We start from the raw sequence: 16538 nt of genomic DNA, 5'->3' as shown, positions 1-16538 counted from the left end.
CCCACTCTCCACACGGCTGTCGAGTTGTCTGGTAGCTCCCCAGGCCCGTCTTCCCGTGGGAGTGTCTAGCGCTCCGCCCTCCCGGCTCCCCAGTTCCCATCTTGTTGTGCAGCAAGGACGCAGGCGGGGTGAACCAAGCAGGGACAGGACCCAGGAGGGCCCTACGTGTCTGGCCTCCTCTGAGCACAGAGGGCCTCTGCACAGGCCACGAGGGCCCTCCTCTCCAGGTCCTAGAGTCACGCAGACGTGGGGGGGTGGCTGAAGGACATGCACGGCGAGGAGGAGCCGTGAGCAGAGGTGACCGGCACAGCTGCTCTTCAGGAGCAGAACCACAGGCTGGGACGTGGCGCGTGGCACAGCCCTGGCCTCCCTAGTGCAGGGCCCCGGGCTCGTCCTTGGGGCTGGGGTGGAAGCACTGGAGGAAACGGTCCCCGCCTAGCGCTGGGCCAGCGGGATCCTCTGTGGCCACCGTAAATGATGGTCCTGTAAATGTGCCCTCCCTGGCCATGTCCCTGAAATTGGGTCACCAAAACCAGGCAGAGCCAAGGTGTCCACGAGACAAATGAGAGGTGATATTGTCATAGGCTGGAGACGCTGAAAACAAAGCACGGACTAAGTGCTTTTCCCAGGACTGTGATCCTGGAGGGGACCGAGTACCTGACGCAAGTGACCCCGAGGCCACCTTCCGATAGGGTTAGGGGTGCCTGGGAAGCTCGTGTGTGAAGTGCTGTGGGCATCGGGAGGTCAGGCTCTGAGGGCCTTGCCCAGGCAGGACAAGTGCCCTGGGTCCCCTGGGGGAGCCGAGGACAGAGGGGCTGTGGCAGCAGGGTGGGTCAGGGGCCTCGGTCCCTGGAGAGCCGGGCCTCTGCTTCCTGGCGTCCTGTCCTGAGCCGCCGCCTCCTCCCCATGCCCCCCCTGCGGCTCCGCGTCCCCAGGCCCAGGGCAGTGGTGTCTGTCACTCGGACCACTGGACTGTCAGCCCCCACAGGGGCTCTCCCTCCTCCTCTAAAGTTGGCGTGGGGCCCTTGGAGACGCCGAAATGGTGGCGCTGACCACACGCCTTCCCTGACCTCGGGCCGGGCAGTGGCCACTCTGCTTCCCGGGGCCTTCAAGGCCCTGCAGGTGAACAAGGGTGGCAGTGAGACCCCGGCCCTGAAGCCGCTCATGCGGTCCTGTGTCCAGCACAGGACGGAGCCGGGGGGCCGAGCCACCCAGGTCTGCAGGCGGGGGACAGGCGTGCGGTGCCCGGTGGAGTTCCGGCAGCGCGGCAGGTCCCTGGTGTGCCCGGAGCACCTGCCCGCCATCCGTGCCCTGTGCGTGCCGCGGCTCCTGGGAAGACCCCGGGGGCTCCTGGGAGGGACGCGGCCTGGCCTCCTGCTCGGGGCCCCCTGTCCCAGGCCCTGGTGGACGCCCTCTGCAGCCCAGGCCGCGGCCACCACCTCTGTCCTGTCCTTGCAGGCCGTCACTATGGGGCCGTCAGCTGCGAGGGCTGCAAAGGTTTCTTCAAGAGGAGCGTGAGGAAGAGCCTGACCTACAGCTGCCGCAGCAGCCAGGACTGCGTCATCAACAAGCACCACCGCAACCGCTGCCAGTTCTGCCGCCTCAAGAAGTGCCTGGAGATGGGCATGAAGATGGAATGTGAGCGGTCGCCGGGAGGGCGGGCGGGGCACACGGGCTTTAACCAGAAACCCCCGCTCGTGGGTCAGCCGGTGACTGAGCCAGCGCCACTGGACCTGGTCAGTCCCCGTGGCGCCCCTGAGCCCTGCTCCAGAGGAGTTGGGAGCAGGACGGTGCCGCGGGGCCAGCGCCAGCTGTGGAACAAACTGCCACGTGGCCTCGGGTAGCCCCAGGGTCCCCTCTGAGAGCCAGAAGCCTGCTGTTCCCATAGCCCTGGGCCAGGCCTCCCGCCCAGCCGTGGCGCATTGGGGCAGGGCGCAAGCCCCCCACTCTGCTCCTGGGGCTAGAAGTGGGGGTTAGGAATTCCAGGAGCAGGCCCTGGTCCCCAGGAACCAGGCAGTGAAAACCAGGACAACCGGGACCTAAAGCAGGCAGCAGAGAGACCCGGGGACGTGGTGTTGGGCTCTGGGACCTCCCTTCCCCTCAGGGGAACGGGGACAGCAGGTGCAGGTGACACTCGACCTGGCCCGCGTGGTCCTGGGGGCAGCAGCACTTTTCAGAGTAGCCGTTTCTGTTTCTACAGGGGAAATGGCAGACGTCACTTGGGACAAGTAGGAAAGTGTTTTCCAGAAAGACAGAGTCGCCAGCCTGGGTTCTGTAGAGGGGGGTTTTTATTTTGCCCGTGACGGGGTCCTTCCCCACGGCGGATGGCACCACCCCATTGCCAAGTGACCTTCCTTCCTCAGTAGCAGGTGCCATCCCTCAGGACAGTGGCAGAAATTATTCTTTTGCCATCTCAGCTGTAACTGAATTCAGGATCCAGCTGAAACCAAAAATAAAGATAATTTTGCTTTCTGGATACTGTTAAATTTAAAGAGGAAGGAAAAGTAAAAGATCCAGCTGGATTGTCTGGTTAGCAGGACGTCTGGACCCTAGTCTCTGGGTTTCCGGTCTTTTTTTACCTTGGTTTGCTTGTGGCCCGTGTCCCTGTCCTCTTACTCGAGAGCTGAAGGGAGAAGTGACAGTGGGATGGGAAATTGGCGCCCACCAAACAGCAGGCGCGGGCTGTTCAGGCTGGAGGCTGGCATGGTTCCACTGTCTTTGGCTTGGGACCGTCCTTCTGCCCAGGGCTGCTTGAAGATGGGCATTTCTCGTCCTTGGGAAGAGCCAGTTCACTAGCGGCAACACGTGCTGCTCCTAGACCCCGAGGCTGCAGGTCCAGGGAGGCGCCCAGGTCACCTGTGTTCTGTTGCCTCGGCCCCTGTCCTCTGGAGCTGTGTGCGTGCCTCTGATGTGACAGGGCATGGTGGGGCCTCGCTGCCTCCTCTCCTTGGGCGGGGAGTCCACTGTGGAGACCGAGGAGGCTGGAGCCATGGCTGAGCTCCTCAACCCTGCAGCGGGGGGTTCCTGAGGGAGCCCGGGGCGTGCCGTGTGGTGACGTGGCGTGCTGTGCTTTAAGCTGTGCAGAGCGAGCGGAAGCCCTTCGACGTGCAGCGGGAGAAACCAAGCAATTGTGCCGCTTCCACAGAGAAAATCTATATCCGGAAAGACCTGCGAAGTCCTCTGATAGCCACTCCCACGTTTGTGGCAGATAAAGATGGAACCAGGTCAGTGCCCTGTTCTCCAAGGATGGCCCAGGTGGGCAGCTGGGCGTGTCTTATTCCATTCCCGCTGCCACGGCTCGGTCACCCCCAGAGCTGTCCTGGGGATGCCTGGCTCGGGGCTCTGTCTGTCCTGCAGTGTAGGCCTCACTCGGTCAGGAGGACAGGTGTTGGGAACCTGGGATTTGGACTTTGGCAGTATAAACGGGAGGTCCCAGACGGTGCCACAGGTCATTTGTACCTTCTTTTGAATGCACCTTATTGACCTGGTTTTAAGGGTCAGAGAGAAGGAGAATGGGACCCAGGACGTAGCGCAGAGAGCGCGGGAGGGACCCCAGTGACTGCACACAGCTCGGTGCGCAGTGTGGGCGCCTCCGTGTCCACGTTTCCGCCGAAAGGAGGCTGTCACCCGGGCGCTGGGTCTCGGCGTGCAGGAGGCAGGGAGTCTGCCGACATGCTGGAAGCTACCCTGGGTTTCTTTGTCTTCAATAGACAGACGGGCCTTCTCGATCCAGGGATGCTCGTCAACATCCAGCAGCCGCTGATACGCGAGGACGGCACGGTGCTCCTGGCCACGGATTCCAAGGTGACGTTCTACCCCCGTCCTCTGTGCTGGCAGCGGGCTATCTCCCTGGGCCCCGCTCCTCCTTGGCCCCCAGAGACCTTGCTGATGGCTTCTAGAACTGCTTCAGGCTGGGGCCGTGCCTCGGTGGAGTTGAGGCCGCAGTCTGTTCTCCACTAAGTCAGACCCACAGTCCAGCACCAGCTTCCTGAGGGGACAGCTGCTGGGCCTGCGAAGGTGTGAGCCCAGTAATAAGAAAGTAGCAGAAAGGCACACGCTCAAGCTCTGGCTTCCCTTTTACCTGGAGGGTGGTCACGGGCCGTACTGTCAAGGGGACTCTCCACCAGTACCACTGACTTCAGATGGTCTCCCAGAAGGGACTGCCAACATCCCTCCCTCCAAACCTGCCTCTGACTCCCTGGTGTCAGTTCTGTGCCTTCCACATCCAGGGCCTCTACCGGTGCCCCCTCCCAGCTGGCTCCTGTCCCTCAGCACAGTGTCCACAGGGCCATCCAGGGTGCAGCCTGTCCCAGAGATTGAGTCCTCACTGTCGTCGTGGGGGAGAGTCAAAAGCTGGGCGTGGCCGTCCACGTTGTGCCCTGCCGTCCTCCACGGGATGTGACATCTGTTTAGACTGAACGGCCCTGGTCCCCACAGTCCCACCAGCAGGGTCCGTGGGCTTGGATTTACCACGTCTTTGTCAGCACGTCCCCATCTTTTGGAGTCATAGCCCTCTGCATCTTGACACGTGCTCATGGGCCGTCTGTCTGGAGAGATGCTGTCCCAAATTCCACGTCCAGTTTTGCACTGGGTCGCCTGTAACTGTGGGGCTCCACGAGGTCCCCGGCTGTCCTGGGGCTACCCTGTGCCTGTGTGTGACCTGCAGCCTTCACTCCACGGTCTGGGTATTTTGTGGGTTCTCTGGTTTTTCCTGCCGTCTATGAAGCACCCCAGTGTGGATGAGTGACGGCCAGCGGGTCTGTTTCTCCTCTCAGTGTCTCACTGTCGTGTCATCTGGGACTTGTGTGACCACTATCATAACCAAGACTTAGAAAGCTAATCTGTCACCAGAAGGATGCCCTGGTGCCACCCATTTGTTCACAAGATCAAATTTTGAGTCCCGAGTCGGCGTCACCTGCACAGCGGCCTGAGTCCTGTGCGTGTGTGCTCGTGTTTAACGTCACGTTTTTCGCTCAATAGGCCGAGACGAGCCAGGGAGCTCTGGGCACCCTGGCGAATGTAGTGACCTCCCTGGCCAACCTGAGCGAGTCCCTGAACAATGGCGACACTTCAGAGATCCAGCCGGAGGACCAGTCCGCCAGCGAGATCACTCGGTACGTGGCCCCGGGGGAGGACCACACAGTCACGGTGCTGGGAGGGCGGTGGTGGCCTTGGGCATCCGTCCTGCCTTCAGTCGAGGGCTACGGCGTGGTCACAGTGACACTGCATGTCTGTGCTCTCAGGTTTAACTGTGAGACTATTGTCCCTTTTAGTCTGTGACATGGATCAAAATTGCGTGACCCGGGAGGCAGGAGGGGACATGGCAGCGGCCCGATGTTCATCCTGCTGAGTGCCCCAACAGCAGCAGCTCGTTCCTTCCACCTCTGGGGCTGGGGAGCGGGAGCTGACGGGGGTCGCTGGCCTGGCCCCGGGTGGCTGCTCAGCACTGGCCTGTGCCCTGGTGTCGGCCAGCCAGGTGACGGGGGCTCGGCCCTCGTGTTCCCTTCCAGTCTAAGGACAAAGTGAAGGTCTGGGTCAGGGCCCGGGAGGGTGGTGTCCAGTCGGGTAGAATCCTGTGTCCACTGCTGGCCGTGGGTGGCCGTGGACAAGCCACTGGCATTAGATCTGCAACCAGGAGAACATTCCTGCCTTGGGAGGGTGACCGTGGACCACCAAAGTCACACTGGAAATCACAGCCCACTGCTGGACGCTGGTGCTGTTCTGGACCTCCTGCGTCCCTTCTGTTGCTGTGGCCCGCCGCTGGAGGGGGACAGCACCTCTTCCTCGAGGCCTTGCTGTTCTGGACACTGACTCAGCAGAGCCACAGGTTCACGAGCTGCTTGGTTTCCGCTCACAGGGCGTTTGACACCTTAGCTAAAGCACTTAACACGGCGGACGGCGCCTCGCCCCCCGGCCTGGCGGACGGCGTGGACACCAGCGGAGGGGGCAGCATCCACGTCATCAGCAGAGACCAGTCGACGCCCATCATCGAGGTCGAGGGCCCCCTCCTTTCAGACACACACGTCACCTTTAAGGTGAGTGTCTGTGGCCCGGCCACAGGCGGGTCTGAAATCATCTGGGAGCTGGTCCCCGTCCCCACCCCTGTGGTGTGGCAGAGTGGCCTGAGCAGAGCTCGAGTCCAGAGCAGTCTTCCCTGTCTTGCTCGCAGTGCCACTCGATTGTGCAGGGACCCGGCAACAGGTGTGGCCTGTCTTTGCCAAGGTGGGCAGTCCCCAAGGGTGGTGGCTGGCTGCTCTGCCCCTGCTCCCCGCAGAGCCTGGCTGTGGGCACCTCCATGCAGTGGAGCCCTTGGGGTCAGAGTCGGCGGGTGGCAGCCACTGCCCTCAAGACACAGAGGTCGATGGTAGCTGTCCCTGGGGCTGTGAGTGCCCAGGTCGCCCCATGCCCCCTGGAGGGCCTCCCAGGACCCCTGAAGCCCCTGTAGAGAGGCCTCAGATCAGGTCTCTGTCCCCTGCTGCCTTCACTAGAGATGACTAGGACGCCTGGATCCCTGCTGCTGGGTGCCCTGAGGCAGGTCAGCACGTTGGCCCGCCTTTCTGGTGGATGTGTCACCTGCACCATGCCTGTCGGTCATGGAGCTGGCCCTGGGGCTCCGGTTCCATTGGGCCTGAACCTGTGGCCTAGTGAGTGCAGCAGACAATCGCTGTGCTGGGGCAGTGCACTGTCCCAGGGGCCAGCCGAGACGTCCCCTGGGCCTCCCGACTGTCCCCAGGACCCTGCTTCACTGAGCAGAAAAACCTGGGGGCCGGGGCCACCCTGCTGCAGACACACGGGCTCTTCTGACTTGGGGACCGCAGCCGCCACTGCTGGTGGGACAGGACGGGGACCTGCCGCCAGGCCACTGTCCCTTGCTCACCTCTCCGTCCTCTTGCAGCTGACCATGCCCAGCCCGATGCCCGAGTACCTCAACGTGCACTACATCTGCGAGTCCGCCTCCCGCCTGCTCTTCCTCTCCATGCACTGGGCCCGCTCCATCCCCGCCTTCCAGGCCCTTGGGTGAGTGGCCCTTCTCCACGCGCCCTGATCCGTGGACGGGGAGCGTCATCGGCTGCCACCCTGCAGCAGGCCCCAGACCTCCACGAGCCAAGGGTGTGGCACCAGGAGCTGTGGTCAGGCCCTTGAGACCATGCGACGGCCTGTGTCCCCCACGCAGCACTGGTCTGTGTCCCCACACGGGCCTTTGTTCCTGGAGTGGCAGGGACCGGGTTCCCTGTGGGAGATTTTTAAAACATGGGGTTAAAAAGTGACGTCCCTGCTGCCATGGACGTGGACCCTCCTCAGAGGGCTACACAAAATATGTCACCACCTTACAGCCGTGTCCCTTGGGTTTCACATACGCGTCAGGCTCCGAGCTCAGGGGGCGACTGTGAGGACGGGAGGTTTGCACTAAGCTGAGGCCTGCTCAGCGCAGGGGGCCTTTCTGGGGCAAAAACAGGCACAGCCTCTGGCCTTGGATTTTTCCTTTTTGGTGGTGCTGGGCTCTGAGCCCAGGGCCTTGTGCGTGAGAGGCAAACACTTGGCCACCTGAGCTCTGTCCCCCAGCCCACGGCCTCAGAAACCTTGAGGCAGAAGAGGGGGCGACCCAGCCCCATGGGGCTGCAGCCTCAGAGCACCAAGATGGCTGCTGCGCAGGGCTGGCCGTGCCCGTCCCGTGGGCAGAAGTTTCCCAGAGCAGGGTGCAGGCGGCCCAGCTGGTCCCCTGCTGCAGGCCCAGCCCTAGCAGGTGGGTGGGTGCACTTCTCCCCTTCAGGTGGATGTTCGGCTCCTGTCTTGATCCACGGGGTCACTCGTGACCTTGGCTATGGGTGTCGAGTCACAGGTCCCATCTTCCTAGGACAGAGCCAGGCCAGGACAGCCGAGGGTCCACTTGGGGAAGGAGGCTTCGGCCTCCCTGCTGAGGGTTGTGGCATAGCACTGGCCGGGCACCGTTGTGTACACCTGTGACCTAAGCCACTTGGGCAGTGGAGTCAGGAGAACCACAAGTTGGAGGCCAGCCTCAGCCACCGAGGCCCTTTCTCAGAATAACAAACAAAAAGGGCTGGGGACAGAGCCCAGGGGCCGAGCAGCCTTGTCCTCAGTCCCAATAGCAGAAGGGCAGCTCCCTGCTGGACGGGGGGGTGTTAAGTGCTGTGCTGGGTACTGGGCAGCGGCCTGGCTCCCGTGCAGCCCGTGGGCATGTCCCGGCGGAGGCCCCGGGTGGTGCCAGGTGCGGTGCCGCCGCCCGCTGAGCCGCCCTCCGCCCCCAGGCAGGACTGCAACACGAGCCTGGTGCGGGCCTGCTGGAACGAGCTCTTCACCCTGGGCCTGGCCCAGTGCGCCCAGGTCATGAGCCTGTCCACCATCCTGGCCGCCATCGTCAACCACCTGCAGAACAGCATCCAGGAAGGTAGGGCCTGGGGACGCAGGGAGGACGGTGACCCGGCCTATGGCACAGCCTCTCGTCCCGCCACACCATGGGGGGGGGGGGCACTTGACTTCAAAGTGGTGGGAGCACCCTAGTCAGAGCGTCTGGAACGGCCTTTTCGTGTAAAGAGTGACCGCCATTGTGAAGACCACGTCCTCTTTGGCATTTAGTGATCTTTTTCAAGAATAGTTGGAGCTTACAATCCCATCATCCCTGGGTTGTCGTCCTTCCATGTGACATTCTCCAGGCCTGTCCTCAGGACTGTGACCTGTGTGGAAACTGAGGCCCTGGTGAGGCCACAGCTGGCCTCCAATGAAACAAGTGCAAGAGGGACACATCCCTGCCCCTACTCTCCTCCTTGTCGTTGGTAGACACGGCCAGGTTCTCCCCAGGCCATGTGCCCAGAGCACGGCGAGGACCAGCCTGCGGAAGGGGAGTATCCAGGGCTCCCCGTGAGCGCCAAGACCCTCTCCGTTAAGCGAGGCTCCTCCTGGGGCGTCCCAGGTGTCTGAGTCCTGGGACGCGAGCCACCTGGCAGCAGACCTCAGTTTTCTTTGTTTTTCAAATAAACCAAGTAGAAGCACGACACCTGCTGTAGAGCGCTGTAGGGTCACACTGTCCCGACGGCTGTCCATGTCCCGTTGAGGAGTCGGCACATGCTCCTCGGGACCTGTGGAGTTGGGAACCTGGCCCCGACAGGACTCAGGCAGAGTTGAAGGAGCTTCCCGGTGGCACCATAGGTCAGGGAGCTGCCTCCTGGGTGGGCCCCAGCCTGGGGCCTTGCTTCTGAGGCTGGGTGACAGCACAGTGCAGCGTGGGTGCCCACAGTCACTTCCCCCGTGCTGGGAGCAGCCTGAGGTCCCCGCGGTGGCCGTGTCCTCAGGGCCTGTGGTCTGCTTGCAGACAAGTTGTCGGGCGAGCGCATCAAGCAGGTCATGGAGCACATCTGGAAGCTGCAGGAGTTCTGCAACGGCATGGCGCGGCTCGAGGTGGACGGCTATGAGTACGCATACCTTAAAGCTATAGTTCTCTTTAGCCCCGGTAAGATATGCACTGGGGACCCGGGACGCCTTCCCTGTGCCCACTGATATTTCTGACCATGATCGCGTTGTCAGCGCTGTAGCCTGCCCTGCCAGTCTGTATGTCATGTGGTGTCCCCCGACAGCCACTTGACTGGCTCCTACAAATGCGGACATTCTGTTAGTCCGGGGCTTTTACAGCTCCCGAGAAACGTGCCACCGTGTCTGGGGACATTAGGGTACAGATGACAGCTATTCAATACCTAATTAGATCCCTGGCCACATGGACGCCCGGCCGGCCTCCGCAGGTGCTCCTCGCACTCTTTCTGATCACCTGGGCTCGGTGCCAGCCAACCCTGCAAGAGTACCTGGGCAGGCTCCCCGTGGCTCTGCCCCGTCCCCAGGACAGCTCGGGAGCCTGTCCCCGAGTACCCAGAGGGCGCTCTCCCTTGGCAGTTCCCGTTCCTGGCTCTGTGGTGGCAGCCAGGTGTCCACAACTGACTCAGCTGGGCTCGTGCCCAGGGGGAAGGGGGTGCCCCTTTGGAGCCCAGCTCCTTCTTGGGAACCTTGGCAGAAACCGGTGGCAAAGCTAGCATTCTAGCCACGTCCCAACGGGATTGAGATTCCGAGTTTGGGACATAACCTTGGGGAAGCTTCATACAAACTCGACTCAGCTGGCCGAGGTGGGCACACCGTGACCACTGCTGTCAGGAGACCGAGGGCTCGGGGCCAGCCTGGGCACCTCGGACCCTGTCTGGGAATGTAAAGATCATTTGTGAAAGGGCTGGGGTGGGGCTGGTTCCCCTTGCCGCCCCTCCACGCACACAGTGCCCACGGTGGCGTCTGCAGGGGAGGCCTCCCCAGGGCAGAGGGGAACCCGGGGGTCCTTTTGCTTTCAGATCACCCAGGTCTGACGGGCACGAGCCAGATCGAGAAGTTCCAGGAGAAGGCGCAGATGGAGCTGCAGGACTACGTGCAGAAGACCTACGCCGAGGACACCTACCGGTGAGCCCCGCCCCCTGTCCTGTTCAGCGGAGGCGGCAGGAGTGCGGGGGCCAGGGCTGGCCACTGGGAGGCTTCAGCGTGCTTCTCCCTCATCTGACGGGTCGAGGCCTCTCCTGGGGCTGGTGCGGCAAGGCCCTGTCTGCCCACTGCAAAGCGCTGCCTCTGGTCCTGGGCAGCAGCTGCGTGTGACCCTAGGGGAGAGCAGGGAGTCGCACAGGTCATACCTCCAGACACGCTGGCTGCGAGGGGTCCCGGTGTTGGGGGCTGGTCCAGCGTCGGCAGCACTAACACGGGCTCCCTGGCTCTGACCCACGGGGCTAGGGAATGGCTGTCCCCTTTCCCTCCAACCATTTTCTACTTTTTATCCCGTTCTGACCTCACAAGGAGTCACAGTCCAGACAGAGGAAGCCCTTCCCTAGGCTTGTGTCCCCTGCCCAGAACTGCCCGGGTCCTGAGCCTCAGGGGCACCCGGCCCTCCTGGCTGACTGCAGTGCCAAAGCCAGGACCGTCCCGTGGCCCAGCTGCAGCTTCTGTAGCACCACTGTTCACCAGAGTCTCTGAACCCTTGTCCTGAGCCCAGAGTCCCCTCAGCCTGTGCAGCAGGTTCTCACCACGCGCTCCCCACAGACCCCCGTGGCCAGCCTGGGGCCCCAGGCTGAGATGGCCCCTGCTGACATCCTGTGCGTCCTGCAGGATCAGAGCAGGGAGTCCATTGTAGCCGGCTGTAGGTGCTTGAATGCTCCAAATATAGTTTTTTTAGAACATTCTAGAAAGTGCAAAGGGGACACACTACTTTATTAAGAAGGCTGTCCTACCTTTAACCTTCTGTGTTCACTTCTAGAAACTGGCTTTATGTTACTGGGAACCAAAGCCCCTGACTTTTTATCTAACACAGAAGGAGCAGCGCAGTCACCTGGGACACAGCAGACACAGTGTCTGTGGCCCTCACACCAGGGTTTCTCCAAAGTGAAGCATCTTTTACCTGGATTTTGAGGCCATACCAAACTCTAGGAGCTCCTGAGAGGCAGGGACAGCCATGAGTGTCGTGGGGACATCCTCCGCCTGCTTTTTAATCACACAGTGTGTCATGGGTCTTTCGTCATCGAGACGTAGACATTCTTCCTGTCTTTTAGGAAGTGGCAGGCCAGTGGCTTTCTTTTTGTGAGCCCAGTGTGACTCGCCTGCTGGGTGTCCTCAGGATGAACAGGGAGAGCAGCTGTTGGAGTCAGGAAAACCAGAGCTGGGTGGCGGGTGGCAGTGGCGGCCCGGTCCCCGGAGCTGGAGGCCCTCCCGTCTCTAACGCGGCTCCCTCTTGCAGATTGGCCCGGATCCTCGTCCGCCTGCCTGCGCTCAGGCTGATGAGCTCCAGCATAACGGAGGAACTCTTTTTCACTGGTCTCATTGGCAATGTTTCAATAGACAGCATAATCCCCTACATCCTCAAGATGGAGACGGCGGAGTACAACGGCCAGATCACCGGAGCCAGCCTATAGTACCCACGCGCGCCCGCCACCGCCCGTGGGACCCGCCAGGACCGCTCGGACCAAGGGGAGCAAAAGTAGTGGTGTTTGGTATGTGCAAAGGGTGGCCGGGTCCCACCCGGTTCCTCCTGTTGACCCCAGACAGTGGGATCCTCTCCCGCCGTGAGAAGCGTTTTCATGCCTTTTGATGAAGATTTTGGAAAAATCTTTTAACTCCATTTGTATTTAGCAATTCTCAAAGGGCAAAAAACCAGAAAAATGAAGTTTTATAATGTCAGAGACTAGTATTAAAGCAACTAAAAGAACCTAAGAGAACAGTATGTGTGTAAATATATTAAAAATGTCCTTGGAATTAACCTTGGAATTAATAGCTACTAATTGCCAGGGTGACAATAGCACTTTCTAAGCACTTGTTATCAAACTTTGTAACGTTAGCGACACCTGCCTGTGGGCGGGGCCACGGGCACCTTTGGCTGGAGCGCTGGGGACTGGCACCGCGGGTTCCGGAGACAATCATTTGTTTAGAGCGACGTGGCTCCTGTGAACGGAAACGTGGCGGCAGGGCTGACCGTCCGGTCCCCTGACCGCGGTCCTGGTCTGTGGCGGGCTTCTGCGGACTCTCCATCAGCTGCGCCTGCTTCTGAGGATTAGGTTGGAGCTGGTCAGACGGAACGGCAACAGGAGACCTGTCACACCTCCAGCAACGGCAGACGTCCTCAGGTCACCTCACGCTCGTGGCAGCTGCAGCCTCTGACCCAGCAGGCAGGGTGGGCACCCTCCACCCTGGACGCCCCTTCCCGAGTAGGCGGGGTGGGGGCTGCGTGGACAGGGACGGTGCAACTTCTGGCATGTGAGGACCCCAATCCAGGGGTTTCCACCTGACACCCCGGGACCAGGTCAGGGCCGGTGGCACAGGAGCCCAGCAGCTCGTCCTCTGCAGGTCATGAACATCAGGGGTGGCCTCTCACTGTCCCAGTGCGTGGTGCCCCTGTAGAAAGCAACCCTCATCCCCAAGGGACCGTCTTCCACAGAAGTTAGTGACCAGAGTTGACACCAAAAGCCGAGCTCGGTTACCAGGCATACCGTCACCTCCATGAGCATAGTTTGCATCTGTTGACCAGGCAGCCTGTCCCCACGGCACTGGGTGTGTCCTCCTGGGGTGGGCAGCGCTCCGGACTGTGGCAGCACAATCAGGGGAGACGCATCCGCCTCGGGCTCCATCTATCTCTAGGGCTGTTCCTCCTTGTGGGCAGCAGAGGCTGGAGAGAGGCTGTGGTGGCCGATGGACTTGAGTGTTTAGGGAGGTGGACAGGCTCCCCGAGAGCAGAGCTGGCCTGGTGGGTGTCCCTCGAGCCGCTACTTCCATGTTCTTGCATTTCCGAGGGCCGCATGGTGGCCCGGGGGCCCCGTGTGCCTGCAGAGGTGCTGGCCTGAGCTGCCCAGGGCTGAGCCCGGAGGATGCTCTCGGGCTCAGAAGTCCCTCGTGTGGCCGGAGCCTCAGGTTACTTAAGGACACTCACCATTTGGGGTGCGGCCGTCACAGGCTGTCAGCGTTGGGGAGCTTGTGGTCTGGGTGTGACGACGTGAGGCCAGGTCCTCGAGGTGCTCTGCATGGAGCCTGGGTGAGGACACCAGCCCAGGGGGAGGACAGTCCCCATGGTCACTTCTTGGTTAAGTGGCCTTCTTCCTAGAAGTAGCTCAAATGACGTTGAGTCAGGTGTTGGAGTCACGTGCGCGTACACCAGACAGGAAAAGACCCAGGCGCTCAGCCCAGTGTCACACTAGTCCCTTTCCTCCCGGAAGGTGACATGCTGCCCAGCCTCTGCCCTTGGGCTGAGGTTTTGGGGCCCTTAAATGGGTTTTTCTATAGGATCTGGGGTGTGGTTGCCGTGCGCCCTCGTTTTCTAGCTGGTGGGCACCCCGGGTGGGCAGGCAGGGCTGGACACACCCCTACCCGTGGCCACTTGGGCAGCTGGCCATGGTGGGAGCCAGCCTGAGGCTGGAGCCTCGCCCTGTCCTCTGGGGACGCCTCCCTACAGAGCAGTCCTGGTGGCAGTTGGCATCCGTGTCTAGAAGCCTCTGGCTAGTGGCATTCAGGTCCCCTCAGCCTGTTAAGTGTCCTGTGAGACCCGATTTTTCTCCAGGTGCCCTTTAGTCCTGGGAACACGTCAGCCAGTGAGCAGATGCCCCCATGTCCCCTGCCCAGCCACCGAGCTCTAGGTCAGTCACGCAGCTCTGAAAATTGTCTCAACTTTGTAGATTTTGAAAGCCAAGACCCCAGCGCGACAGGGTGGCTCTGGGCCTTTGGCACTCTAGGTTCCGGGCCACCCCTCCTCCTGCGTCCCCCGCAGTGTGCACTGGGCGTGTCCAGCCCCAGGGCTCTGCAGCAGCCTGGGTGATGTACGTGTGTCCATGCCCCGAGTACAGAGCTGTATGGTGTGTGACAGACGCCCGCCCCTGCCCTGGACAGTTCTGTGACAGGTGCTCCAGGCCCCTGGTTGGGGGAGACGCTGGTTTTCCTACCTGCATCTTCCCGTGGGGCAGCCCCTCTCTCCAGACAGGAAAGGAGGGGACAGGAGGACATTTCTGTTCACACGAGGGCTGCAGCGTCCCCAGCTACGTGGCCATTTCTCAACTCGGTCACACGGCAGCTGGCAGCCCAGCTGGAAGGAGCTCCCCAGGTCCCGCGCTCCACGGGGCCAGAGCCAGGCCAGGGTGCGGACTGTCCTTGTCAGCGGGGCCTAGAGCGGTGGGGGGGGGGGGTGTCCTTTGGTGCAGTTCCCTGTCCCCTGGGGGCACGGCGGGAAGACCCCAGGCTAAACTCTTTTCTGAAAATTATGATTTGAATTTTTCAGAAAGGAACTGGTGTTTGTCCTTAAAGCCACAGACACCAAGGTTCTGTCACCAGGTCTAACCTGATGACTGCCCATAATCGGGCTCTGAGCAGAGACCCGGCCCTGCAGCCAGGCCCAGCCTGGCGGTCACTGCTGGATGACCGGGACCCTTCCGGGCCCCAGGCTGCTCTTTTCTCAGTGCAGCGTCAGCATATTCGAGGACACGGGGACAGTGCTCAGTGCCTTTGAGAGACGTGGGCCCTCGGCGCTTGGCGGCCCTACTTTGATGTAAAACGAAGGTGGCGCTGCTGTGGCCCTCACCTGCTGTGACAATCACATGTTTGAAAGTGGCTTTCTAGCTGAAAAACGTGGAAGCCTGCCTGACACTCTGTCACCTGTCTGGCCGGCACAACAGCAGCCGAGTGACCCCAGCCACTTGACGGGGCGTTAAAGGGTGAAGGTTGGGGTGGCGGTTGGGAACAGCAAGCTCTCCCTTAGGAGTGGCTTTTCCTCGGGAGCAGGCTCAGTTGTGAGTGGCAGACTTGCTGTCCTCTGTCTCACCTGTCCCCGGGGTCCAGCGCTGGCCTGGTCTTCTGACGGCGAAGCTGCACATGTCCCCACACCCCAGCTGTGGGTCCCCGCTAGTTGGGACTCCTGTTAAAATGTAGCCGCGTCCCAGCCCTTAAAAAGGCACCCCCCAGAGGACAGTGCAGGCGTGAGGTTTCCTGGGACCATCCTTGTCACCCTGCCCTTCTCTCCTTGACGCCGTGACGTTTGGACTCCGGGTTGAGACCCTGTGGAGGCTGCAGCTGTGCACAGCTCCCGTCCCCCGTGAAGCGAGCGTTGTTCTGTGATGGCATTTCAATGGCATGTCCTTTTTAACCCGATTTTGTATCTAACGCTGTCCCGCCCGCGGCCCTGCGCTGTGTCCGTGGCGCTGCCGTGCATGCGCAGCTGTGTGCGTGACCCATGCTGTCTGATGTGGCCTCGCTGTGGCCCACCCTGCTGCCCACAGGAGGGCAGACCATTAAAAGTGAATTAAAGCCTCGTGTGCGCCTGCTCCTCATTTCTCCCCACCGCACTGGTGACATCTGGCCGAGGGCCCTGTGGGGACTGTTGGGGTGGGACAGTCCCCCTCTCTCCACCTGACCTTGGCCCTCAACACCTGCCAGGGAAAACCCAGGCAGCGACCTCTGTGTCCACCGCAGGGCGGCTCCTGGGTGAGGGGTGAGGCTGCTTCAGGAGCAGGGCGGCCACCCGACCCCGTCACCAGGCCTTGAGCCACCGCGCAGCAGGCTCCTCCTCTAAGGAGAGTCACTCACCAGGGTGGAGCCACCCGTGGGGGACGAGCTCATGGTCACCTGGCCTCTCATTTCACAGGTAAGGAGGCTAAGGCCCCAAGTCACAGGCAGGACAACTCATGACAGCCAGATCTGAGTGGCACTGCCCGCCGTGCCCCCTGACGACCACACGGCTGCTGTCTGCAGACCCGCCCCACGGCTCGGGACACGGCTAAGCGTCGGGCAGCCCTCTCGCTCCGCCAGTCCCCGTGTCTCAGGTTCATCAAAGACAAGTTGTAAACGATGACGAGCGTGATCCTCGTCCACTGCCCATGTCCCAGGGAGGGTGGCCCCAGGCCAGCCACCACTCGCCTCCACCCACTGGCCCGGAGGTGTGGCGGGTGGACCCCGCAACCGTGCTGAGCCTGAGCTTGAGCCCAGGCCTCTGTCCCTCTACAGATGGGCGACTGTTCTGGATCAGGGTCCCCCTCATC

At 61.6% G+C, this 16538-nt stretch overlaps 1 protein-coding gene across 7 annotated transcripts in view; it reads left to right on the top strand.

Moving 5' to 3' along the window:
* Nr2c2 (nuclear receptor subfamily 2 group C member 2) overlaps positions 1–15843 on the top strand; it is a 65458-nt gene extending 49615 nt beyond the window's left edge. For 4 of the 7 annotated variants that reach the window (XM_026383081.2, XM_026383083.2, XM_026383084.2 and 1 more), the window contains 10 exons: positions 1459–1638; positions 3077–3224; positions 3711–3804; positions 4981–5114; positions 5858–6035; positions 6896–7017; positions 8268–8407; positions 9329–9428; positions 10344–10449; positions 11768–15842. In XM_026383081.2, coding sequence (XP_026238866.1) covers positions 1459–1638; positions 3077–3224; positions 3711–3804; positions 4981–5114; positions 5858–6035; positions 6896–7017; positions 8268–8407; positions 9329–9428; positions 10344–10449; positions 11768–12118 — 1553 coding nt within the window. In that variant the 3' untranslated portion in view covers positions 12119–15842. Of the gene's footprint in view, positions 1–1458; positions 1639–3076; positions 3225–3710; positions 3805–4980; positions 5115–5857; positions 6036–6895; positions 7018–8267; positions 8408–9328; positions 9467–10343; positions 10450–11767 lie in introns of all 7 variants that reach the window. The other 3 variants (XM_026383082.2, XM_026383086.2, XM_026383088.2) reach the window with 3 other exon arrangements.
* Positions 15844–16538: the final 695 nt, after the last annotated feature.

Source organism: Urocitellus parryii, chromosome 16, assembly GCF_045843805.1.
Source record: "Urocitellus parryii isolate mUroPar1 chromosome 16, mUroPar1.hap1, whole genome shotgun sequence".
In the NCBI taxonomy this organism is placed as follows: domain Eukaryota; kingdom Metazoa; phylum Chordata; class Mammalia; order Rodentia; family Sciuridae; genus Urocitellus; species Urocitellus parryii.
This window is presented reverse-complemented; position numbering and strand designations above follow the sequence as displayed.